The sequence below is a fragment of the Malania oleifera genome, chromosome 11 (assembly GCF_029873635.1).
Source record: "Malania oleifera isolate guangnan ecotype guangnan chromosome 11, ASM2987363v1, whole genome shotgun sequence".
Taxonomy (NCBI): Eukaryota; Viridiplantae; Streptophyta; class Magnoliopsida; order Santalales; family Ximeniaceae; genus Malania; species Malania oleifera.
The window spans coordinates 26,556,726-26,579,006 of record NC_080427.1 but is presented as its reverse complement, the minus strand read 5'-3'; the positions used below and the strand labels follow the sequence as shown (position 1 = coordinate 26,579,006).

The following is a 22,281-nucleotide window of genomic DNA, read 5'->3' as shown; positions in this document are numbered from 1 at the left end:
TTTATGATTTAGAGATTTTTAATTTATGTGTTGTATTATTTTTTAGGGTTTGGATATTATTTTTCAGTAATTAGTACTTGATATTTATTTCAAGTGGTATTGGGTGCATTGATAGTGTTTACTGGGTATTTATTTTGTTCTCTTTGCTTTTTGGTTTTCTTCTTTGTCTTTTTCTCTTTCTTCTGGATTATCCCAGATTTTGATTTTGTTAGGAAGATGTCTTATCTTAATCTATAAATGAACTTCTACTTTTGTCATCAAAATAATAAAAAAAAAAACCTGTATAAAGGCTTGATACATAATTAACCATGAAAGAAACATTAGGATATTGAGTAGGGGTAAGTATAATTTGGAAAAAATCGAATTGATCGAATTAATTGGCCGAAATTATCTGATTCGGTTTGGGTAAAAAACCTGATTCAGTTCGTTCGATTGAAATTTTACAAAAGTTCGATTAATCAATTTTGATTTGGTAAAATAATTCGGTTAACTGATTTATTAATGAATTAGATTTTAAATATAAATTATGAATATAAATTTTATTTATTAGGGAATAGGGCTCGGCAGTCGGGTTTGGGCCTTCGGGGTAAAATGGGCGGAGGGGTCTCGCGCTCTCGTCTCTCACAGCTCACTTCGTTCTCAGACCGAAACCCCAATCAGTCGCTGCGTTTGTGTTCCATACTTCCATTTTTCTTGCTCCGGCGGCCACCAGCTCGCCGAGCAAACCCGGTAACTCTTCCTCTCCTCCTCCTCCTCCTCCTCCTCTTCTTCTTCTTCTTCCACTTTTGTTATTATATTTATCTGCGTTTTTTGGGTTCGCATTTATCGACATTTTTGCTGCTCCATTTTTAATTTCTGGTAGAAATTTTCACACTGCTTCGTAATTTTTCGTTCTTGGCTGATATTTTCATATTTGATGTTTGATTTTCCTTCATATTGCGTTTGGGAAGGAGGCATGATGCTTTGAGTTAGCATTTTGGTATTTCCTGATGTTGGAGACGACAAAGTTTTGACGTTTACAAAGTGGAGGCGTTGAATTTAACTTTCTTAAGTTCATTACTAAGTTGTTGAACTGTTTGTATCAAGGTCAAATTTGTTTACTGATATAGGGCTGTTCAAGCACCCAATTGAAATTCATTTACTCTGTGATTGGGTGTATATGAGTTTCAGGCATTAAAATTGAATTTGCGTGGATTTGGACAAAATGTAGAATAAAATTGTATTGACTTTCTTTCAAATTTACTAAATTCAGCTTCAAAATATTTAATGGATGCTCCCAAACACCACCTTAGAGCCATGAAAATTAGGTTAAATCTAGAGAAAATTTATCCTGGTTCTTGGTTAGTTTTATTGGAATGCATTATTTAGTGCTTGAAAATTTTAAATCTTGAAAGTTCAATGAGAACATATTCCATTGAAACATTATCAAGTGTCTGCTTCCATTTGATTTTGTGGAAAAATGCTGTATTGTAATTTTATTTTCTTTTAGCCAGAAAAAGTGATGCAATTTTATTCATTAAAATGCTATTCACAACAAATGCATCGATTAAATTTTAGTGGGATGATCAACGCGTGCTCATTGCATATATTTTTAATAATTGAAACCCAGAACCACATTTTTTTGAGCTTTCTGCATATGATTGCCACTTGCTAAGTTATGAATATGAATGCAATAGGTAAGCATATTGTTTTATTTTAGTTTTTTCCTTCAATAAACAAAGCCATGCGTGTTTCTTTAGGTCAATCGACTGTTGATGACATAGTAAGCATGTAAAAGTTTTTAAGGTAAGAATGCTTTATGTTGTGGATAGAGTACCATTCTTCGTTTTATTGCCTGTGTAGATCTTGCAAACTTCAATTGTTTGAATCAAGCATTTTGTTTGAGGAAATGAAAGGAAAACAAGAAGCAATTAAGCTGGATTTGGTTAAATTTTTTTTTTTTTTATAATTGTATTATGTTTCTAGCAATTAATCCCAAATAATTTTGGTTAAAATCGGTTAAAATCAGTTAACCGAATTATCCGAATTGGCAATTCGGTCGGGTCGGTTTGGCGTCATCCATCAGTTCGGTCGGTTCGGTTAACAACACTATTTAACCAAAATTTTTGGTTAATTAGATTAATTACCCAAATTTGGCCAAACCAACCGTTTGCTCACCCCTAGAAAGCATTTCTTTGGTGGGAAATGGTTATGGCGCTTTCTTCAGAGCCTAATTCTCTTTGGCATAAGGTAATTTGCAGTAAATTTGGTTTATTACAAAATAAGTGGGATGGTAAAGTTAGGGTTAATATTACTCATGCGAGTTCTTGGAAGTTTATGTCCCAGATTTATGACTATTTCTTTCCAAAACCCAGTATATGGTGGGTAATGGGGTTGAATTCGTTTTTGGGAGGACCTTTGGACTGGGGAGCTGCCTTTGCTATTGTTTTTTTTACCTCTTACTTGACTTGTGACCCTAATGCAGACCCTATTGGTTTGTATTCTTTGATCTGGAAAGCTAAAGCTCCTCAAAAAATGAAAGCATTTATTTTGATTGTGGTTCTTGAAAGAATTAATACTAATGATTTGCTTAAGAAGAGAAGAACGTTGTTTGGAATGAAATTTTTGTTATATTTGGTGAAGACTGGGCTTGTCCCTCACTCCCTCTACCTTGAAGGCTTTTTGTATCATCACATTTAGGGGTTTTGGCAAAGGGAAGGATAGGAAAGCCGTGTGGCGATGCACTGTTATGTCTATTATTTGGTGTGCCTAGTTGGAGAGGAATGCTAGAATTTTTAAAGGGGTGGCCACTACTAATAACTTGCTTTGGAGTGGAGTGGTATATCCTGCGTTGCTGTGGATGTCGACTAATGGCTTTTTTTCGTCATGTTTCTTCAGAAGACCTGTAGCGGGATTGGTTGGTTCTGCTCCATTGAATTGGTTTTCAGTTTATGATGAAATGGTTGCCCCCATTTTTTATTTTTTTTTTCACTTTTTTCTAATGAAATTTCTTCTCTCTTCTAATAAAATTTCTTTGTTTATCAAAAAAAGAAAAAAGAAAAAGAAAAAAAAAAGAGAGAATAGATTTGTTTTGAATCTTTTATTTCATAAGTGTGACTGTCTCACATAATTTATCTACAAACTTTAGTGGAAGTTTTTTGAATTAAACTTGAATACATTAAAAGGATAGCGGTTTGGTCTGTTCTTTCGCTTGTGAATATAATTTTGTGTGGACTGTGGAGAAGGTATTAGCAGCCCCAACACATCTGTTCACAAATGTCACCTAACTTCAAGTTATATCTAAATCTAGACCATGGGCGGTCCTTGATTCAATGCATTTCCACGTGAAAGCTTCAAACCCTTGTCATCAGATATTTAAATATTGGGTCACCTCATCACCCTCTTGACACACTTGGCTAAGCAAGGGTACCCTCCCCTACACCAGGCTCGCATCAGGAGGATCCACATGGACTGCTGTTGTTGTACCTAGGCACAAGCTCCAGCCTTCGTTGTTGGATTAGTTTGCTTTTGCTTAAAACATTCCTAGGTATACAATAGTAAGCTTGATCTCCTAATTATTTTCATGGTAGTTTTTGTTATTAGATATTTATTGGTTACTATTTCTAGTTTTTTTTTTTTGTTTTTCTTAGTTTTTTATAATTTTAAAAATATCTTATTCTATATATTTATTTATGTTATTTTATCCCTTCATAACTTTGATGGACTTGCATGGCACTCTTAGAGAAATTTGATATTTATACTTTCTTTACTAAATTTGTCCATCTCTCATTCTCTTTCTCTCTCTCTCTCACCCCCCATTTTTATTTGTCTTTTTATTGTTTTGTTTTGTTCATTTTATCCTAACATTTTTCTTATTAATATGTTTATTTTTGTTTTTATTTTATGCATTGTGATTTAATAATAATATATATTTTTTATTTTTATACTTTGTTCACTTAACTGCCTCTTAAAATCTTACTAGAGTGATGCAAAATAAGCTTCAAAGCCTGAGATGGGAAATGATTGGCATTTTTAGGATTTATGGGCAATCTTGTAGTTTATTTTTTTTTAGGATTTTCCTTATTTTTAAAGCATTTTTATAATAGGATTTATAAACTTATAATCTAGTAGATTATCTAGGGTTTATATGATTGTCTAGGGTCTTTATGATTTAGAGATTTTTAATTTATGTGTTGTATTAATTTTTAGGGTTTGGATATTATTTTTCAGTAATTAGTACTTGATATTAATTCCTAGTGGTATTGGGTGCATTGATAGTGTGTACTGGTTATTTATTTTGTTCTCTTTGCTTTTTGGTTTTCTTCTTTGTTTTTTTGTTTTTTGTTTTTCTTCTTTCTTCTGGATTATCCCAGATCTATAAGTGAACTTCTTCTTTTGCTATCAAAATAATAAAAAAAAGAGCCTGTATAAAGGCTTGATACATAATTAACCATGAAGGACATATTGGGATATTGAGCATATCAGCGCCAATTTTATTCGTTTGTTTAGTTTCTTATTGTTTTCTCTATTGTCCTACATCTTTCTCATGCCAATCAGTCCTGCATCAATGTGTCATCGGAGATTCATCCCAATCCCCCATCATGACTTCACTACAGTTACTATCCATAGCCAACTGCCACCCTATGCCTTCCAGATTCCCAGCCTTCTATCATTCTCCTAAGCCATCCATGCAGATCTTCTCAATCACTGCTCCAGCACCAAAACCCCAAAATCTTCCCCTCTATACTCCTTCCAAAACACTAGCCGACTCCAAGCTTACCAATTAATGCATCCAAACCCCAATTTATTTTCTTCAAACTACTACGTTGAAACATTAATCTCCAAACAATCCATCACATACAGAGAACACACTTGATTTGCCGCATTGAGGGTTAAGACAACAGAAGTCAAGGAGTGGTTTAGAAAACGTTGTCACTTCTGGCCACTGCTAGAACTGAGCAGAGGTGACAGAGAGCAAGGGAAAAAAAACTGTTGCTCCTGCATCATCACCATCTTCATGCTTGATTGAGTAGCCCAACCAGTAGATCTTCCGTTCTGAATCCCGAAATCATCCAGTGGAATCTCCTCCCCCCTTCGATCATAGGCCAACAACCATGGTGACTAAGGACCAATTCGAGCCAACTCAATGATATCTGCTTGGATTGATGATCTGGAGAGATATCCATGTGCTTGTCAAATGGAGAAATATGGATCTTCAATATTTCAAGAAGGAAATCACTGGCATTAGCAATCTACTGATAGAAGTAATGATTCGCTTAAATATGGGACTAAAAGAGGCCACATTACGACCTAGTACTACTCTGACAGCTACCAAGCTGGGCAATCAAACCTATATTGCTAAAAAACTGATAGCGTGGTTGACCAAAAAGAATTTATTGTTGAAGAAGAAAAGGAGAGGTTGGTGTAGATGCTTAGCAAGCTTGTTTCAAAACTAGAGCTGCAACCAGCTGTATTACCGGCAGGATTAGAGGGCATAAAGGACGTTCCAGTGTTGATATTTAAGCCAAAAGAATCCATTAAGGAAATTGAGCAGGTGAAAATTGTAGAGATTAACCCATCCATGGAGCGCAAGTCCATCAAATTCAAGGTTGAAGACGAATTTATGATTCCTAATAAGTTTGTTTCCAATGCCTCTGCCCACTTGCATTCATATTTATATTTGAAACATGCATATTATATATTTCAGATGTAAGTTTGATTGGTCAATTCTTCATCCTTAAAGTATTTCAAATTTTAGGTGGAACTTTTACCAACTGAGGGAGAACGATGCAAAATGAGCTTCAAGGCTTGCGATGGAAATGTTTGGCAAAATGAGCTTCAAGGCTTTTTGATGGAAATGCTTGCGATGCAAAATGAACATCACACACATTTCTGCAATCTCCCAAATCCTATCATACATGCATATTCAATGTATTGACCAAACTAAAAACTTAACCATTCATATTTAAAGATAGTTCTAATTATATTTACAACTCGGTTCACACATTTAAACTTGCATTCAAACGTTCAACACTCAACCTTGAATCCTTGATTCTATCAAATGCCCCTTTAGTTTATATGTCTTATTTTATTTTATTTTTTTAATATTATTTTTGAATGATCTCCTTGACACTTCTAGGTTGTTTTGAATCTTTTGTGTTATTATTATTTATCATTTATTCTTTTTTAATTTAATATTCTTTTGTTTATCTTTTTATTTTGTTTTCTTGTTCTTTTATGTTTTATTTGTTTGATATTTTGTCTGCCTCCATTTCCTTTCTTGCTGGGTATCCTCAACCCTCTTAAGGCAGCCCAGAGTTTTTATTACCACTTTTTTATTTTGTTTTTCATTATTTATTCCAGTGTCTTAAAAGGGGAAGGTGCATGGAGAGGTAAGACATAGGCCTTTTGGGACTGTATTTTTTAAATTAATTAATAAATAAAATAAATTTATATATAGTAGACAATAAGAAAAGTTTTGAATAATAAAGAAACAAATATAAGCAGTGTTTGAAAAGGCTCAATCGAGGTTCGCCTCAAGGCAAGGCATGCTTAAAACGCCTTGAGGCTCAATCCAAAATACCAAATTCCAAAAAGGCTAACGCATTACATGCTGAGGCTTACAGATTTTTACAAAAAGCACGCCTTTTGCGCCTTTTAGTTGAGGCTTATGCATTTTGGGTGTGTGATTCTCTAGTTAGAATTGGTTAGAAAATTTTAACTACATGTTTGTACAAAAGGAATGTCATAATATGAGTTTATTTCTAAAACTCTTGAACCTCAACCTTGCCAAAATAACTGGACTTGTGTCTTACATCATGAAAATAGTTTGAACTTTGTAATGGTATAATTATCTCTTGTTATGATTTATGTCATGTATTCAAGTTAGCAATTTTTGAATGCCCAACAAGTATTTTGCGAAGTACATCGAGTTTTTCTTTTTTATATTATATTTATGATTTTCTTAATTTTTACTTTATTTTAAATATATAAAATTTATTTAACTAATTTTTATCTTAAAAAACAAATTCTCAAAATTCTTGTGCCCCAATGCCTTAAGGCTTGCACCTTTGTCTTTTAAAATATTGAATATAAGTTATAAAACATAATTCTTAGATCCCATCTAGGCCATTATTAGCTGATAAAGTCAAAGAAAGCATGTCAAAAGATAAGCATACGCCATAACATCACAAAATTCACACTATTTGTGGTTCAAAGTTTGAACTCTTAAATAAACATTACAAAATCTAAGCATCAAGGTCTCATCAATCCAAGATTCTAAGAATCTAAAATCTAAATTATCAAAGTTTAGAACAAACTGTCAAAGTCGTCTTCATCAAGTTGTCATCTTTATCAAAGTCATCCATAGTAGGAGTCCTTCCACTTAAAAATTCCCCTCCCCCTCCTACTTCAATAACATCATCTTCTTCCTCAATCTTGGCCAATTTCAGCCTCTTGCCTTTATCTTGAGCAAGGTCTTAAATTTCAATTTCGACTCAAATTTTGAAGCTCCAAAAGTATGGAAATTTCTACCAAAATTTCGATTTTGATTTCAATTTCAATTTCAATTTGAAGAAGTAACGGAAATTAGTAGTAAAGCATGGAATTCTTTATGAAACTTTAGAAATGGTTAACAAACATAATAATATAAGTTTTAGGACAAATATATTACAAATTAAATACATCTATGTTTTGTATGATGTGGAAAAGTTGTAAAATAGTATGTGTATCAAACATATTTGTAAGATAATGGACATTAAACGTATTTAGTCAATACAAATGAAATTCATAAATCATTTAAATATTACTTATTATACAAATAATGATAATTTAGAAATGAATGGTTAAATAAAATGTTACTATAAGTTTATTTTTTCATGTAATTTCAAAAGCACTTGTAATAATTGTCGTGACGTTCCCGGGCGCGAACTTGGTACGACTCAAAAATGATAATGAAAGTGAAGTGGATTTTGAAAATGTGATTTTCGTGTAAAATAATGTGTGATGGAGTCACTACTAACCTTTTGAAGTGTGGTTAGAACACTTGATTATTACCCAATTAAGGGTAGAATCGGTTTGCATTTCCAGAGTCAGGCTCGGAAGTTCGGCTACGCGAGGGAAAGGTATCAGCACCCCTTATGCGCCCATTTTTACGAACGGTGCCTAATTAATCGAAAATTATCCCAAAATAAATTTAATAAGCCTTTGAAAATTACTCCATTTCAAAAATCAAAGAAAATGCATAAAATAAAATACTATATAAGTATTCTCCCAAAACTAGGGCATACCGTACTCTAAAAAGCTCATGCCTCCCTTCTAAATCATAGGGATGGAAAATCGAGAAAATGGCTTACAAAAATACACTCCTGGGGTTTTGAAATCTTTATAAAATTTTCTAAGTGAAAAGTAATATTCTGGGAGGTTTTGGAATTTATTCGGGATGGAAACAATTTTCTGGGCGTCGAAACATTTTTTTTGGATTTTTGGTGATTTTTCCATATTTTCCCGAATTTTAAAATAACAAAAAGACAATTAAGCAAAAACAATGAAAATCAAGTTCGAAAAATATTTTTAAAATTTTCTCCTGAGTTTTTTGATTTTTTTTGTGATTTTTCTAAAATTTTTATGGGTTTTCAAAAGTTTAAATATAAAATAAAATATAAGGTTAAACCGATTTCATCTCGGTTCAGAGGACCCAACCTGTTCGGGGAGAAAACTAGTTAAAGGGGAAGGGTCAACCTGTTTAAGGTCTGGTCAAGACCATCAAGTCAACACACGTTGCCCTCCATGTGGTGCGTGAGTTAGTGTGTGTAAAGGGGTGCATGGGGTGCGTATGTTAATGTGTGCTAGTGTGTGTTCTAGTGCGTGCATGGGATTGTGTGAGTTAGTGCTTGTTTTAGTGTGTGTAAAGGTGTGCATGGGGTGTGTGAGTTAGCGCGTGTTTTAGTGTGTGTAAAGGTGTGCATGGGGTGCGTAAGTTAGTGCGTGTTTTAGTGTATGTAAAGGTGTGCATGGGGTGGGTGAGTTAGAGTGTGCTAGTGCATGCATGGGAGTGTGTTTCAGTGTGTGCGCAGGCTGTGAAGTGAGTGTGTGTAAATTAGTGGTGCATGAGTTGGTGTGTGTGTAGGCTGTGAAGTGAGTGTGTGTAAATTAGTGGTGCGTGAGTTGGTGTGTGTGCAGTTCGTGAAGTGAGGGTGTGTGTAAATTAGTGGTGCGTGAGTTGGTGTGTGTTTTTAGTGTGAGACCCCTAGAGATGGAGATGGCTTCGAAGCCGGTTCACCATCGATGCTCGGTGATGCCACTTCCGAGTTCGGATCCGATTCACTTGGAGATCAAGTGGGAGCCACACTGGGAACAAGTGACACCCCCCCAAGTGCCGATCGCATCAGCAGACAGCCCATAAGCAGCAAAAGCTGCACAGCCTTAAACATCAACAGGACACCGTATTGGGCACTATTCTTGAATCCTCTTCCTCCAATTCTAGCTGCAAACTCCAACTCCCATTGCTACAAAACTCCTCATGATGTGTATTTATCCAAAACAGATGTTCATCTTCCACACATCTCCGGCGTTTGACGTTGATGAAACGGGACAGTGAGGCAAAAACAGGGTGGAATAAAAATCAGTGGGTTTCAAACACCTATGAAGATGGCAAAATCGCAGTCTAGGGTGAGGAAGCCACTACCTGGAGAAATAAGAGATTTTGTGGATTTCTAGCAATTAATATTTTTAGATTGATACAAACCGGTTCAAACCATGTCAGACTAACATACAACCCCTTTTGTTCAACCGTTGGCGGGTAAGCATGAACAAGGTGGCGATTGTCGCACGGTGCCGCTCTTCCACCAGCCACGCCCACAAAATACACGTTATCTGCAACCCCTCACAAACACCGTATTAAGGCTGGGTGATAGGACGTTGAGCGTGGGGCTGGAAGAGAGCACCTAATGCAGGCTGCGCGTGACTACGAAACTCTAGATCGAACGGCAGGGGTGCGGTGAACACTCACGGGATCAGGTGGTGCTTCGTTGTCTACAGGGTGTGGAAGTTGGCGTGGAAGGTGGTCGGAAGTCTGGGCGATCGAGAGTGAGCCGTTTTTGTGTGTGGATGAGATGCAGAGGGAGACGAGAGATGCAGAGTGGTGAGCTTACTGCCCGTGAGGGTGGGTGGGTGTGAGAGGAGCTCGTGGGGCTACAAGCTTGGCCGCCGGGTTGCTGCTATAAGCTTGGCCGCTGAAGTTGATGGTGCGTGCAGCGGAGTTGCCCGTCTGTGTGTGTAGGAAGCTCACGACTGGTGGGCTGTGGCGGAGTGCTACTTAAGAGGTGCCGGAGCTGTGGTGTTGCATTGGTGTTGGGAGGTATGGCCGTGAACAGCTGGAAATGGTGGTGATGATGGGTGGTGATGGCGCCCGGAGTTGTAGGGGGTGGTCGGAGTACTCGAGGCCGTGAGGTGCGGGGTTGGTCTTGGGGAAACCGAGAGAGATGGGAGAGAGATGAGGGAGGAGAGGTTCAGAGAGATCACTGGGCTCGGGTCCGAGGGGTGAGCAGCGAAGAGAATGAGAGAGAGAGCCGGCAATGGTGATGGTGAAGGTGGTGGGTTTGCCAGTGGTTCGGGTGGTCGTGGATGGAGATGGTGGTTCTGGCTATGGTGGTACGGCGAGAGAGGAAAAAAAAAAGGGAAATTGGGAGAGGGTGATGGCGAGAAGTGTTTAGGGGGAAAACGACAGTGAGGAGAGTCTGAGAGGGTGAGCTGGGATATACCTAGAGAATGGAGGCGTTCACGGCCGGGGATAGAGGCTAGGTTGTGGGTGACGGAGATGATGGTGAAGATATGGAGAGATGAGAGGATGGAGAAGAGATCAAGGAGGCCTTGTGAGGGAAAATGGAGAGTAATGGAGGGAGAGAGAAGCCTGGGTGATGTGTGAACAGTGGCAATGAGAAATGGAGAACCCCGCCCTTGCCTTTCTGTGCTAGGACTCTCTTTATAGGGAGTCTGCAGATGGAAAATGGCGCGCATGGCCTCGCAGGAAGCAAAAGGCAATCCCAACCGAAAATATTCCTCTCTTATGCACATATGCGTTTTCTGTTTTGGGAGAGAATCATTGTGCACGTGCCTTTTCCCTTCTTTTTTATTTTTGAATTTCTTAAATATTTATCTTTTGCTGGCCAATTTTATTTTCCCAAAAGGAAAGTCTCGGGTTTTAAAAATAAATCTTGATTCCCAGCAACAGACGGACCTGAACTCAATTTAATAAAAACGACTCGATAAAATGCTTAATTCAAAGGGTTCAATTTTCAAATTAAACAATTCAATTCGAAAAAAATTAGAAGACTCAATTTATAAAAAACAAACGGGACTTATTTTTGAAAATAATCGGAACTCACTCAATTTAGAAGACTCGGGACTCATTTTTTAAAAACACTGTGACTCAAATAAAAGACTTTTAATTTTGAAAAGGACTCGATTTGATTTTTTTTGAAAGGATCCTCTAATTTCCGGGATTCAAAGTCAAATTTTATTACGCCGGGTCTTCTCAGGGTTGCCTGGTTAAAATTGGGTTGTCTACAATAATCTTTTGTTTCGATAAAATAAATAAAATAAATTAAGAGAGAAATTTCACTTCACTCCTAAACCTCTCATTTGAATTTTGACGAAATTTCATTGTATAGTTAAAATTTCATGATTTCAATAAATTTTGGATAAATTGTTGAGATTTCGATGGAAATCGAATGCCATTTCGATTTCGAGGGGGACAGAAATAAGAAATTTCAACAATTTCGTGGAAATTTAAGACCATGATCTTGGGTGCTTACATATTCAATGAAATTATATATTAGGAGAAATTGAAAGTGACAATTTAGTTGATTCCAAAATAACTATTGTTCTTTTACTTACCCAAGCTTTCATTAGAATCACTACTCTTCATTCTGCAAAGAATTAAGGAATGAGAACTCCTATAAGCTTGAATCACTTGAATCACTTGACCATTATCTCTTTTGTTAGCTACCTCTAGCAAAGCTTTGAAGGCTACAACTTCAAAGAGATTTTCATCGTCAAGCTAAGAAGCATCCTTTGGGAGGATGGATTCTTCCTTTTTAGTAATCTTCTCATCATCTGAATCTACTTCACCAAGATTGGATCATAATTTTGTCTTCTTCTTATAGCTCAATCTCTTGATTCATGTTGTTTTCACGTAAACTCTAGCATTCAAACTTCTATGCTCTATTATCTAACAAATCCAATTGGATGTCTATAGCTGGTCTCTCCTCATATTCCAACATTCTATCCATGTAATCTAATAATCATTTCTTTACTTCTTCACAACCAGAGAAGTTCTCCCATTTAGATAATACCTATGACATACAAGAGGGTGATGGAGTTGTGGAGCCCATCTATCATCTATTTTCCTCCAAATGGATCCATACATCTTGGAATTTATAGGAAAATTGATTGCAATTTTTTCCTTTGTTGAATCGGTCAACTCATAGATGAACCCATAGTTGTAAATCGAGATTTGAATCATGAATCGAAATTCCTACTGGGAAATCGAGAATCGAGAATTGTATTGAATCGTAAGATTCGGTACAAATTTCCAAAATCAATTGACATGCATGTATTGATATACAAACAACAAGCAAAATAGTAAAGTACATTTAAATTTTGACAATAAAAAAAAAATCGTATTTCATGTGTATGCTTTCCCTAAACAGATGAGAAGTAAGAGAATGAGTTAGGAAATATTAATAAAATAATGAACTTTATGCTGTTTAAAGGAAGGAATCAAGAAAAAAATAATAAATTTTTTTTGTGGGTGTTTATTAACAATTTATAAAAAGAATATTTCATGCATATTCTTTCTTGGATTAAAAGGAAAAAAAAAACTGAAAAATGATAATATTTGAACAAACTGCTGAAAGAAAACTAACTATTGGATCTTAACACAATGAAACATGAGTACCTCCTTAGCTGGTGAGTGTTCTGCCCCTTCTTAATGGCAGAACACTATACTCCTAAAGTGAAGAATGGTTTTGTGAAGGCAGCATAAGACCTAAAATTCTATTATTTCCTTTTTTAAAGTACAAAATTGATGTAGACTGGGAATGGAAGGTCTTTGTGTGAAAATGAAAGCAATAAAAAAGAAATAAATTTTGTTTTTGGGGTTTTATATTAGTAAGGTTTGCCAAGATGTGATAGGTCTAGAATTGTGTGAATAGATTCGGATAATTTGATAGATTCACAAGGTGAATTGATAAATATGGCAATAATTCTGTTATTTTTAGATTCGCTAGTAAGATTCAAATCAATTTGGTTTGGAATTGATATGAATCGTATGAATTGAATCGCAAATCATAAGATTCTAACAACTATGGATAAACCCCATGGTGAATCTTTCCTCGGAATCAACTTCCCTTGGACACAAATAAGGACAACACTCTTGATAAGATAAGCCACATGAGACCAAAAAAGTTGATCTAACAAAGAATTGAGTGTACCCTTATACCTTCATGCATTTTTGCACAAGTAGACTTGCATCACATTTCTGAGGAGAACATAGATTGAAGGCCTTGCTTTTGTTTGTAGAGGCTTTGGAGTGTCAAAAAGTAAGTGCGTCACCTCTGGAAGGATGAGTTCTTTATTGTTGGTGAAATGCTGCTTCATCATTGCAAGAACATAGGAGTGCTTATGAATAAATTTCACAACTTGCTTAGCATTTATGATTGTGCTTGCTTGGATCTTTAGTCTTGCTATTTCCTTCAATATGAGATCCAAACAATGTGCAGCACAAGGAGCCTAATACAGCTCCCTTTTTTCCATAAGCTTCTTTCCGTCATTTATTATTTTTTTCCACAAGGAGCCGATACCACATTCATTCTTCTCACTTCTTTAACCACCTCATCCAGATGTGTGAATAAGAAATCAGCATTTCTTTATAGAATCAAAAGCATCAATGGATTTTAAAAACTATAAACGAGTAGGACTATTTACTGGAAAATTAACGAGGACCTTTGATGTATTTCCCAAACAAAATCTTTTTTTTTTTCCCTTTGATTCACTGTTAGTCATGTTTTTTGGTTGTTGAAAAGGTTATAATCAGTACCTGCAGTATGGAAGGCTCTAATTCTAAAAGAGAACATAGTTCATTCACTTCATTGTATGGGATAGAGGATACCTATGGATCTTTGTTCGCTGAATCTTTTCTTTCACAGCTCATGAAATCCCCGAGTCCTTGCTCATTCCCCTTTAATAATTTCATCTGGAAAGTGAAGGTTGCTTTCAAGATCAGAGCTTTCATGTGGCTGGCTCTTTGTAGGCTAAACATCAATGATCTGTTGCAGTTGAGCCCTTTCAAGGCTATTCCAGATATCTGTTTCCTGAGTTCTGAGTCGAAGGAAGCCACTGACCACTTGTCTCTGCATCGTTGGGCAATTGAGCAATCCTTCTGTTTTCAGTTTTAGTGAGCACGTTGTGCTTCCCCAAACCATTTTTTCCCTGATATGCCTGTTTCGTTGGACTGTTGATGCTTTCTTGATGGTGTGCTGCAAAGGTTTTGAGAGGAGCAAGAAAGGGGTGGCCTTATGGAGATTCTTTGTCTTTGCCCTCTTTTGCCCTCTGGATTGAAAGGACCAAGGATTTTTAATGGCGAAAACCCCGCTTAGCCTGCTTCAGGATAGATTTGTTTTCCCGGCTTCCTTTTGGGCTCACTCTTTTGGTTTTTTTAAAGGGAATGTTATTATTGGATCTTCAGAGGGATTGGAGGGTTGTAATTTTTTTTAGTTTCTGTTAGGGTGATTTCTTATCCTGCTCCCATAGTAAATTCTTCTCTCTTTCGTTAACAAATCTCATTTTCTATAAAAAATATGTACATCGGCACAGAGAACAATTGCATTGAACCATTCAAAATTCAGCCTTTCAATATGGAAAATTAGGAAAAGAAAAACTAACTATGCTTCAATTATTTCAATATTTCATAATGGAAAAAATGGGGAAAATGGCGAGAGACAGCTGCATGTTGGCCCAAGAGAACATGCCCGACTTCCAGTGGAAGTGAAAGAGAGCTCGCCTGTTGGACTAAGAGAGCTACCTAGAGGAGGGAGGGAGAGCTCACCTAGAGATGTATTTTATAATTAATTTTTATATTTTTAAAATAAGTTAAACTGTGGGTATTGAAAGGTATGCCTTGATAATTGAGGTGTCAAAAGTTTGTGTTTACAGTCAAGGCATATGCATATTGTTGATAGAAGTATGCTTTGGGTTTTCATATTTTGCAGTACGCTTTGAGTTGTTTAGGCCTAAAACACAGAACGGTGTACCTCAAAAACACCTTTCAGAACACTTTTTATTGTATACCTATATTTTTTCATCCATTTATTAATTATATTTATATTTATATATTTTTTTGATTCATCATTTCTATACTTTGTTTTTTTGTTACTTTTTTTTTAATGTTTGTTACTTATTGCATATTCCGTTGTATCCTTTTTAGTATTATTGTTTTTCATGTAGCATCTTTTGTTCTTTTTTACCCATGTTTTCTTTTCCCTTAGTCCTCAACACCTCGAGGCAGCCCAAGAGATTTCTTTAGTGTCAAATAAGGGCGTTGTCACCATATTTTGTTTCAGGGGCATTCTTTTCACTAAAAAAAAAAAAGTTGAAATGGATTCATTCCTGGGCAGGTTACAGATATGGGGTTGGCCGACCTGAGATGCAAGCTGGCCCAATTTCCATTTTGGCCCCAAGCCACGAGCTCAGATTCAGCCATATTAGGGTCTACCTGGGTTCTCTCTTTTATTGCGTCCTTTGATTTTTTTCCCCTTCACCTTTTTTCATCTCTCCCCTTCTATCAATGAATCTAGAGGTGTCCTTCATACTGAAAAATGCAGTTTATCTGGTTTCTTGATCCTAGTCAGTCTTCTTCTTCTTCAATTTATCATCACTCTACCCGCCGGCTTCATATCAGTTACGTCATTGCCATCATTTGAATGCTCTGGCAGTGAATTTAACTGAATCTTCCTGTTTTTTGGGCTTCGTGACAGTGGTGGTTGGACAGTTCAGTGACAGGCTGTGTGCAACAGCTACATTCTACAGTGCTAAACGACATTAATCGATCTACATTCCATGGGTGGAAATGCTCAGGAAGCCACTGTTCATGACATTGCAATTTATACGGGGATGGTTTTGTCTTTTGTTTTATTTTATTTTATCTTATTTTATTTTGGTATTTTAAACCATATTTTTTTGGCATTTGGAATGTAGGAGAAGGTCTTGGTGATGATGGCTGTAAGTGATTTGGATTGACAATCTGCATGGGTTCTAGTTGTCTGATGGATACCTTGACCTGCATGTTACCACATACATACATACATATATATATATATATATATATATATATATATATATGTATGTATGTATGTATTCATGCATACAACAACAGCACACACACACACACACACACACACATATATATATATATATATTTGTCTGTATGCATGCATGTATAAAAAAAACATATATTAAGCTTGATGGGAAATACAAAGGAAATGCTTGAAGAAGCTTAAATAGAAAAAACAAGTCAGAAGGATCCTGACTAAAATTACAGCATCTTCCTTTGTTGGCCTTCCAATAGGGATAGATGGAATCCAGCCCAGGTGAGCTTGCCAAGTGGCGGGAGGATCCATACCTTGACACAATTATTGTTATGGCAATTCATTTATTTTTTTTAAAAGGGAATCAATCTTTATCCAAAAATATGCAAGCTAAGTTTAATTCAATATTTTCAGCAGCAGTGCTACAGGTATCTGAGATATCATGTGAGGAAAATTTCTTTTTATGTTATGAATTTTATATTTGTATTCATTTTTATGTTTTTAATTTGTTATTATCTTGATGGAAGAAAAATTTCATAAAATAATTATTATTTTTAATTTATTATTTATATTTATATTTGATAGTTTATTTTGTTTTATGATACTATGCCTGAAATATACGTGAAACTCTAGCCACAATCTTGATTATGCTAATATCAAGCCATGCTTATTGTAATCATTCTTTCCAAATGCACTTTATTTTTCTTTATTCTACTTCTTTCATTTTTTTTTTTTTTTAAATTATTGCAGACCTTCCAGATTAAAAATTTATTTGTTTCCCTTATATTAGCTTACTGTCAAGCCTTTCTACTTTATTCTGTGTTCTATTGCTGGTTATTGTCCGTCAAGAGACATTATGTTTTGAATGCATATTTTCTTTCGCCTATAGGGAAAAGAAGAGACTTGCATATTGTTTTTATTGACTTAGAGAAAGCGTATGATATAATCCCTAAGAAAGTTCTATGATCGGCTTTGGAAAAGAAGGGAGTATGTAGCAGATATACTGATTCCATTAAGGATATGTATGATAGAGTAACAACTAGCAATAGGATTGCAGGAGAAGAGTCTAAAGAATTTCCAATCACAATAGGTGTAAATCAAGGTTCTTCTTTGAGCCCCTGTTTGTTTGCTTTAATGATTTATGAACTCATTAGAAATATCCAAAATGAAATACCATGGTTTATGCTATTTGCTAAGTTAGAACTATGTTGAACAAATTTAGAGTCTAGAGGTTTTAGGATAAGTAATAAGACAGAATATATGAAATGTAATTTCAGCCATGTAAGGAGGAATGTTGAAGATAAGATTAAAATTGATAATCAAGAAATCAACAAAACTTGTAGATTTTGATATCTTGGATTTATTATGTAAGCCAAAGGAGAAATTGAAGAGCATGTAGTAGTACATAGAGTTAAAGCAGGTTGGGTAAAATGGATGAGAGCTTTGAGTGTGCTGTGCAATCGTAGAATACTACTAAATTAAAAAGAAAGTTCTATAGGATGACTGCATGACCAGCTATGCTTTATGAATAAGAATGCTGGGCAACTAAGTAACAACATATTCAAAAAGTAAAAGTGGCTGAAATATGCATGCTAAGGTGGATGAGTTATAACATTAGAAGACAAATTAAGCCAACGAACATATTCACAGTAAGTTAGGCATAGCACCAGTAGAAGATAAGGGATGGACAACTTAAATGGTTTTGGGCATTTGAAATGCAGGCCAAATAGTGCACCAGTGAGGAGGAGTGAGCTAGTTATTATTGATGGTATTAGGAGAGGTGGGGGGATAGACCTAAATGACTTGAAATAAGGTAGTGAGAAAGTATTTATCAGCTCTTAAGTTAGTCAAAGAAAATGCCCACGTGAATTGGAGGAAAAGGATTCATATAGTTGACCCTAGTAGTGGGACTTAAGAGTTGTTATTGTTGTTGTTGTTGTTGTAGGGCTTTTGTATTTTAGCTTTTGTGTATTATTTATTAGCTTTATATCAGATTTGTGCAGCCATTTGTTTTTACGAGTAAAACAAAAATTTCTGTCTCTTTTTCTCTCCTGTTCCTTGCTATGAACGGCCCCCTCCTTCCTCTATCCCCTCTTCTCCCAATTCTTCTCTAATATATTGTTCAGTTGTGGTTCTAGACATGAACAAGTTTTTCGCCACCTCTAGCTGTTTGTTTCCCATTCTTGAGGGTGAAGCCTAGTTGTTATGACAATCTCTGGCTTTATTAAAACTTGAGCATGATAGTTCATCAGAGGTCCCTTGAAGGTAGTTTAGATAAAGTACTCACTTGTTGAATAACTCACAATGCTTCACAGCCTTCTCAAACTCCTCACACGACATGGCTTTATACATCTCTCACAGTAATCAAAGGTGCACTTGAGGTGCGAGGAACATTGGGATGATGGGGCTTGTGCCTCATTGTGGTCAAGGCCAGACAACCTTCAAGAGGTGCCGTTGAGGAGAGGCTTGAGGTGTGCCTTGTGCATGTTTTTCTTTATTTTTTTTTCCCTCTGTGATCTCAGCCATCTTATTTGTGTTTATGATTATAGAAAATGGTGAAAAGCTTTGGGTATTGTCTTCTTTTTTCTTGCATCAATGTCTCTCAACACTCTGCAAGTCGGCATTCTCTTGCAAAAAGAAAAGTGAAAATCTCAGCATCTTCAAGATAAGCATAGCTGTGATAAAAGGCCAATCCTAGATTCCCACCAGCTCTCAAGCTTTGATTGAAGGCCAACTCTCATTCTCTTCTTCTCCTCCCTTTTATTCTTCTTCTTTGACCAAAATCATGATTCTGCTGCTCTCAGTCAGAGCTGCTGTGACTAGTGACCACCCCCCTTTTAATTTTGCCCCTTTTTTGGCTGTTATTCTGGCATTTCTGCGATTTTTTCCTTAGATTTCTGCCGCTGCTCTCAGTCTTCTTCTTTTCTTCTTTCCTTCCCCCCCTCTTTATCCTTCAGCTTGTTTTGCTGTTCCCAGTAAGAGCTATGACCCCTACTTTTGATGTTTTCCCCCCTTTTTCTGTTTTTTTTTTTTTTTTGAAATTTCTGCTCTGCTGGTTACTGTTCTCTTCCTTTCTTCTTCATTGTCTTTTTCTCGCCAGCTCTGCTTGTCTGGCTTCCCTGATTCTTTTCTTTTCTTTTTCCTGTTCTATTTTGAAGCTCTATTTTTTTTGGATGCATTTTTTTTTTTTGGAATTTCTGCTTTTATTTTTGGTGGAATTTTGGGCATGAACACTGACTGTTTTTTGGAATTTCTTGGTTGGAGCTGCTACACTGCTATGCTGCTGTTTTTGCTGTATTTTTTGGTTTCCTGCTGCTCTGCTCTTATTTTGTGGAATTTATGGCATTAACATTGCATATTATTAAAAATTTGTAATCTAGGATTCTTTTACGTTTTGGTCTAGATATTTTGGCATTTTGAAATTCAAAATCCATTATGTAGCGCATTTTTGCCTTGTGCCTCGTGCCTCGGCTCCTGATACCCAATGTGTCTCAACATGCCTGGTGCCTTTGACTACTGTGGTCTCTCTCTCTCTCTCTCTCTCATGCACTGATGCACGCACCCCAACCCCAAAACACCCCTTATCCAAGTTGCAAACAATGGCTATAAATCAAAGATTTTGACTACTGCTATGATCAGATTACTTTTTCAATTTTTATATTAATAAAATTTTGAATAAGATTAGGGTTTCATAATATTTTGCAGGGAAGGTGTACCAGGGGGATTTTGGCATCAGATTGCATAATTTCCTACTTCTTGCCTCCAATACCAGTTGTATCAATTTTTGTCACAGCAACTACTACATGCCCCTCAAGTTTGGGGTTCACTTCTTTACTTGCCCAGTCGCTTCCCCTGTCCATATGCATTAGCTTCTAACTTGTCATTTTTGTTGGGTTTAGCTTATGAACTTGTGAGAAAATATGTGGATACAACTCTTATGACTTGTGGTAGGTTGAAATTTACTATTTTAAGGACCCATTATTGCGAGTTTGATTCAAAGAAACGGGCATGCATGTGTGTATTTCTGTTCTCAAATAGCTGACTAAGCCAAGGCTAATCTGTTCATGTCTGTTATTCTGAAATGAACACATTTTTTTTTACTTTTTTTGTCCTATGTTTCTATGATTGAGAGTGATTTAGTTATGAGATTGAGGGTAATGGTTGTGATTATCAAAAATCGTTTGCTTTAGTTAGTTGTGAATGTGATGTTGGTTTTGGATTTTTTTTTAGTTGTTTTGGTTGTATTGTTAAAGCTATAACTCTGTTGGTTATGGTGTTCAATCATTGTCATAGGTTTTGTTTGTAGAAGGACGTCATAAAAAATGCTGCAGAGTGTGCCACACCAAATTGTGCAATCCCCAGCCAGACTGGGCTTAACGAACCCAAATTCACCCTCTCTTCAAAACCCTGCTGCACCCAAACTCACCTCCCAAGCTCCCCAATTCCAACATTCCCATCAACAATCGAGTTCGGCAACAACCACAACCACCTCCTCAACTCTCCTTTCTCTTCTCCCACCTCTCTCTAGAGCCCAATCTCTTCTCCTCCAGATGGCCTCCCTTGCTTCCAAGCTCTTTGAAGTCTCCCCCAGGCGATCCCAGTGGCTCACCTCCGTCCGTGGTTCTCTTCCAACTTTCCTTTCTTCTCAGACTCCATCCTTGATCCCAGGTTCACTCGAGTCTTCTCCTTCCACCACAAAAGAAATCCTCTCCCTGTTCACAACTCTTCAAACCCAACTCTTCGAAGCTGTTGCAGAACTCCAAGAAATACTAGATCTTCGAGATGCAAAGCAGAAAGTTGCTCAAGAAATACGAGCCAAAGATTCTGCAATTCTTTCTTTTGCAAACAAACTCAAAGAAGCAGAGCGTGTTCTTGACATCCTTGTTGATGATTACTCAGATTACCGGCGGCCAAAGAGATCAAAATCAGAAGATGATACAGAAAGTTCCTCTTCCTGTACGACAACTGTTGCATCTCAGATGAACTTGTCAGATATTTTGTGTTGTGCGCACCGGATCAGCTACACAACCTTTGCACCACCAGAATTTGGTGCTGGCCAGGCTCCCCTTCGCGGGGCACTCCCACCTGCTCCTCAAGAGGAACAAATGCGCGCTTCCCAGCTCTACAATTTTGCTGACCTTGATGTAGGTTTACCTAGAACTGTGGATAGCAAGGAGAAAACAATTGAAGCACTCATTGAAGCGCCTGCTGCTCCACCAGCAGAACCCAACCCGCTTGCAAATCTTGCCGCAATTCAGGGCCTGATTCCTCCAAATATTATGGTTCCATCAGGTTGGAAACCTGGGATGCCTGTTGAGTTGCCAACCGATTTACCAATATTGCCTCCACCTGGATGGAAGCCTGGGGACCCAGTTCCATTGCCGCCACTGGATTCCCTTCCAGTCCCTCCTAGGGCTGAAGAACAGCAGCTGCGGCCCATTGCTGCTCAAGTGTTACCCAAGGCACCTGAGCCAATACATGTTCCGCATGTTCAGCTGGATATTACTATGGATCAAGATGATGACAGTAGCGATTATAGTAGCGATGTAGCTAGCTCTGAAGATGATTAATTTTCATTGGTGGAATTGCTCCTCATGTGCTGAATTTCTCACTATCATTTTGAAAATGTCTTTCAGAATGATAAAATGGCACATGCTGTCGCATTAATTTGATTTTGTATCTTGACCAAAGACAATGATAAATTAATAAAAGATTTTGTTGTATATTGGCACTAATTATCGTCATTAAAATTTGAATGAAGATGTAACCAAATGGTAAGTGAGCAGCGAATCCCAAAATGAAATTGATGAAGTTGCTTCTTTGCTCTTTTAATATTACATATTTCTTGTTGCGGTTTCTGCTTTTGCATTATGTTACACTACTACAACTACTATTGCTCATCATCGTCATTGGTTCAAGAATTCTTCCTCTGCAACAC

At 36.7% G+C, this 22,281-nt stretch overlaps 1 protein-coding gene across 2 annotated transcripts; it reads left to right on the top strand.

Annotated features, from left to right (window-relative positions):
• Positions 1–546: 546 nt before the first annotated feature.
• Positions 547–22,078, top strand: LOC131168341 (mediator of RNA polymerase II transcription subunit 4). 2 transcript variants are annotated; one of them, XM_058127680.1, is made up of 2 exons: positions 547–729; positions 20,637–22,078. In XM_058127680.1, exon 2 carries the CDS (start codon positions 20,666–20,668, stop codon positions 21,911–21,913), a length of 1,248 nt encoding a protein of 415 aa, XP_057983663.1. In that variant the 5' UTR covers positions 547–729; positions 20,637–20,665; the 3' UTR covers positions 21,914–22,078. The 2 variants fall into 2 exon arrangements, with proteins under 2 accessions (XP_057983663.1, XP_057983664.1); XM_058127681.1 differs by having other exon boundaries at positions 549–729; positions 20,049–22,078.
• Positions 22,079–22,281: the final 203 nt, after the last annotated feature.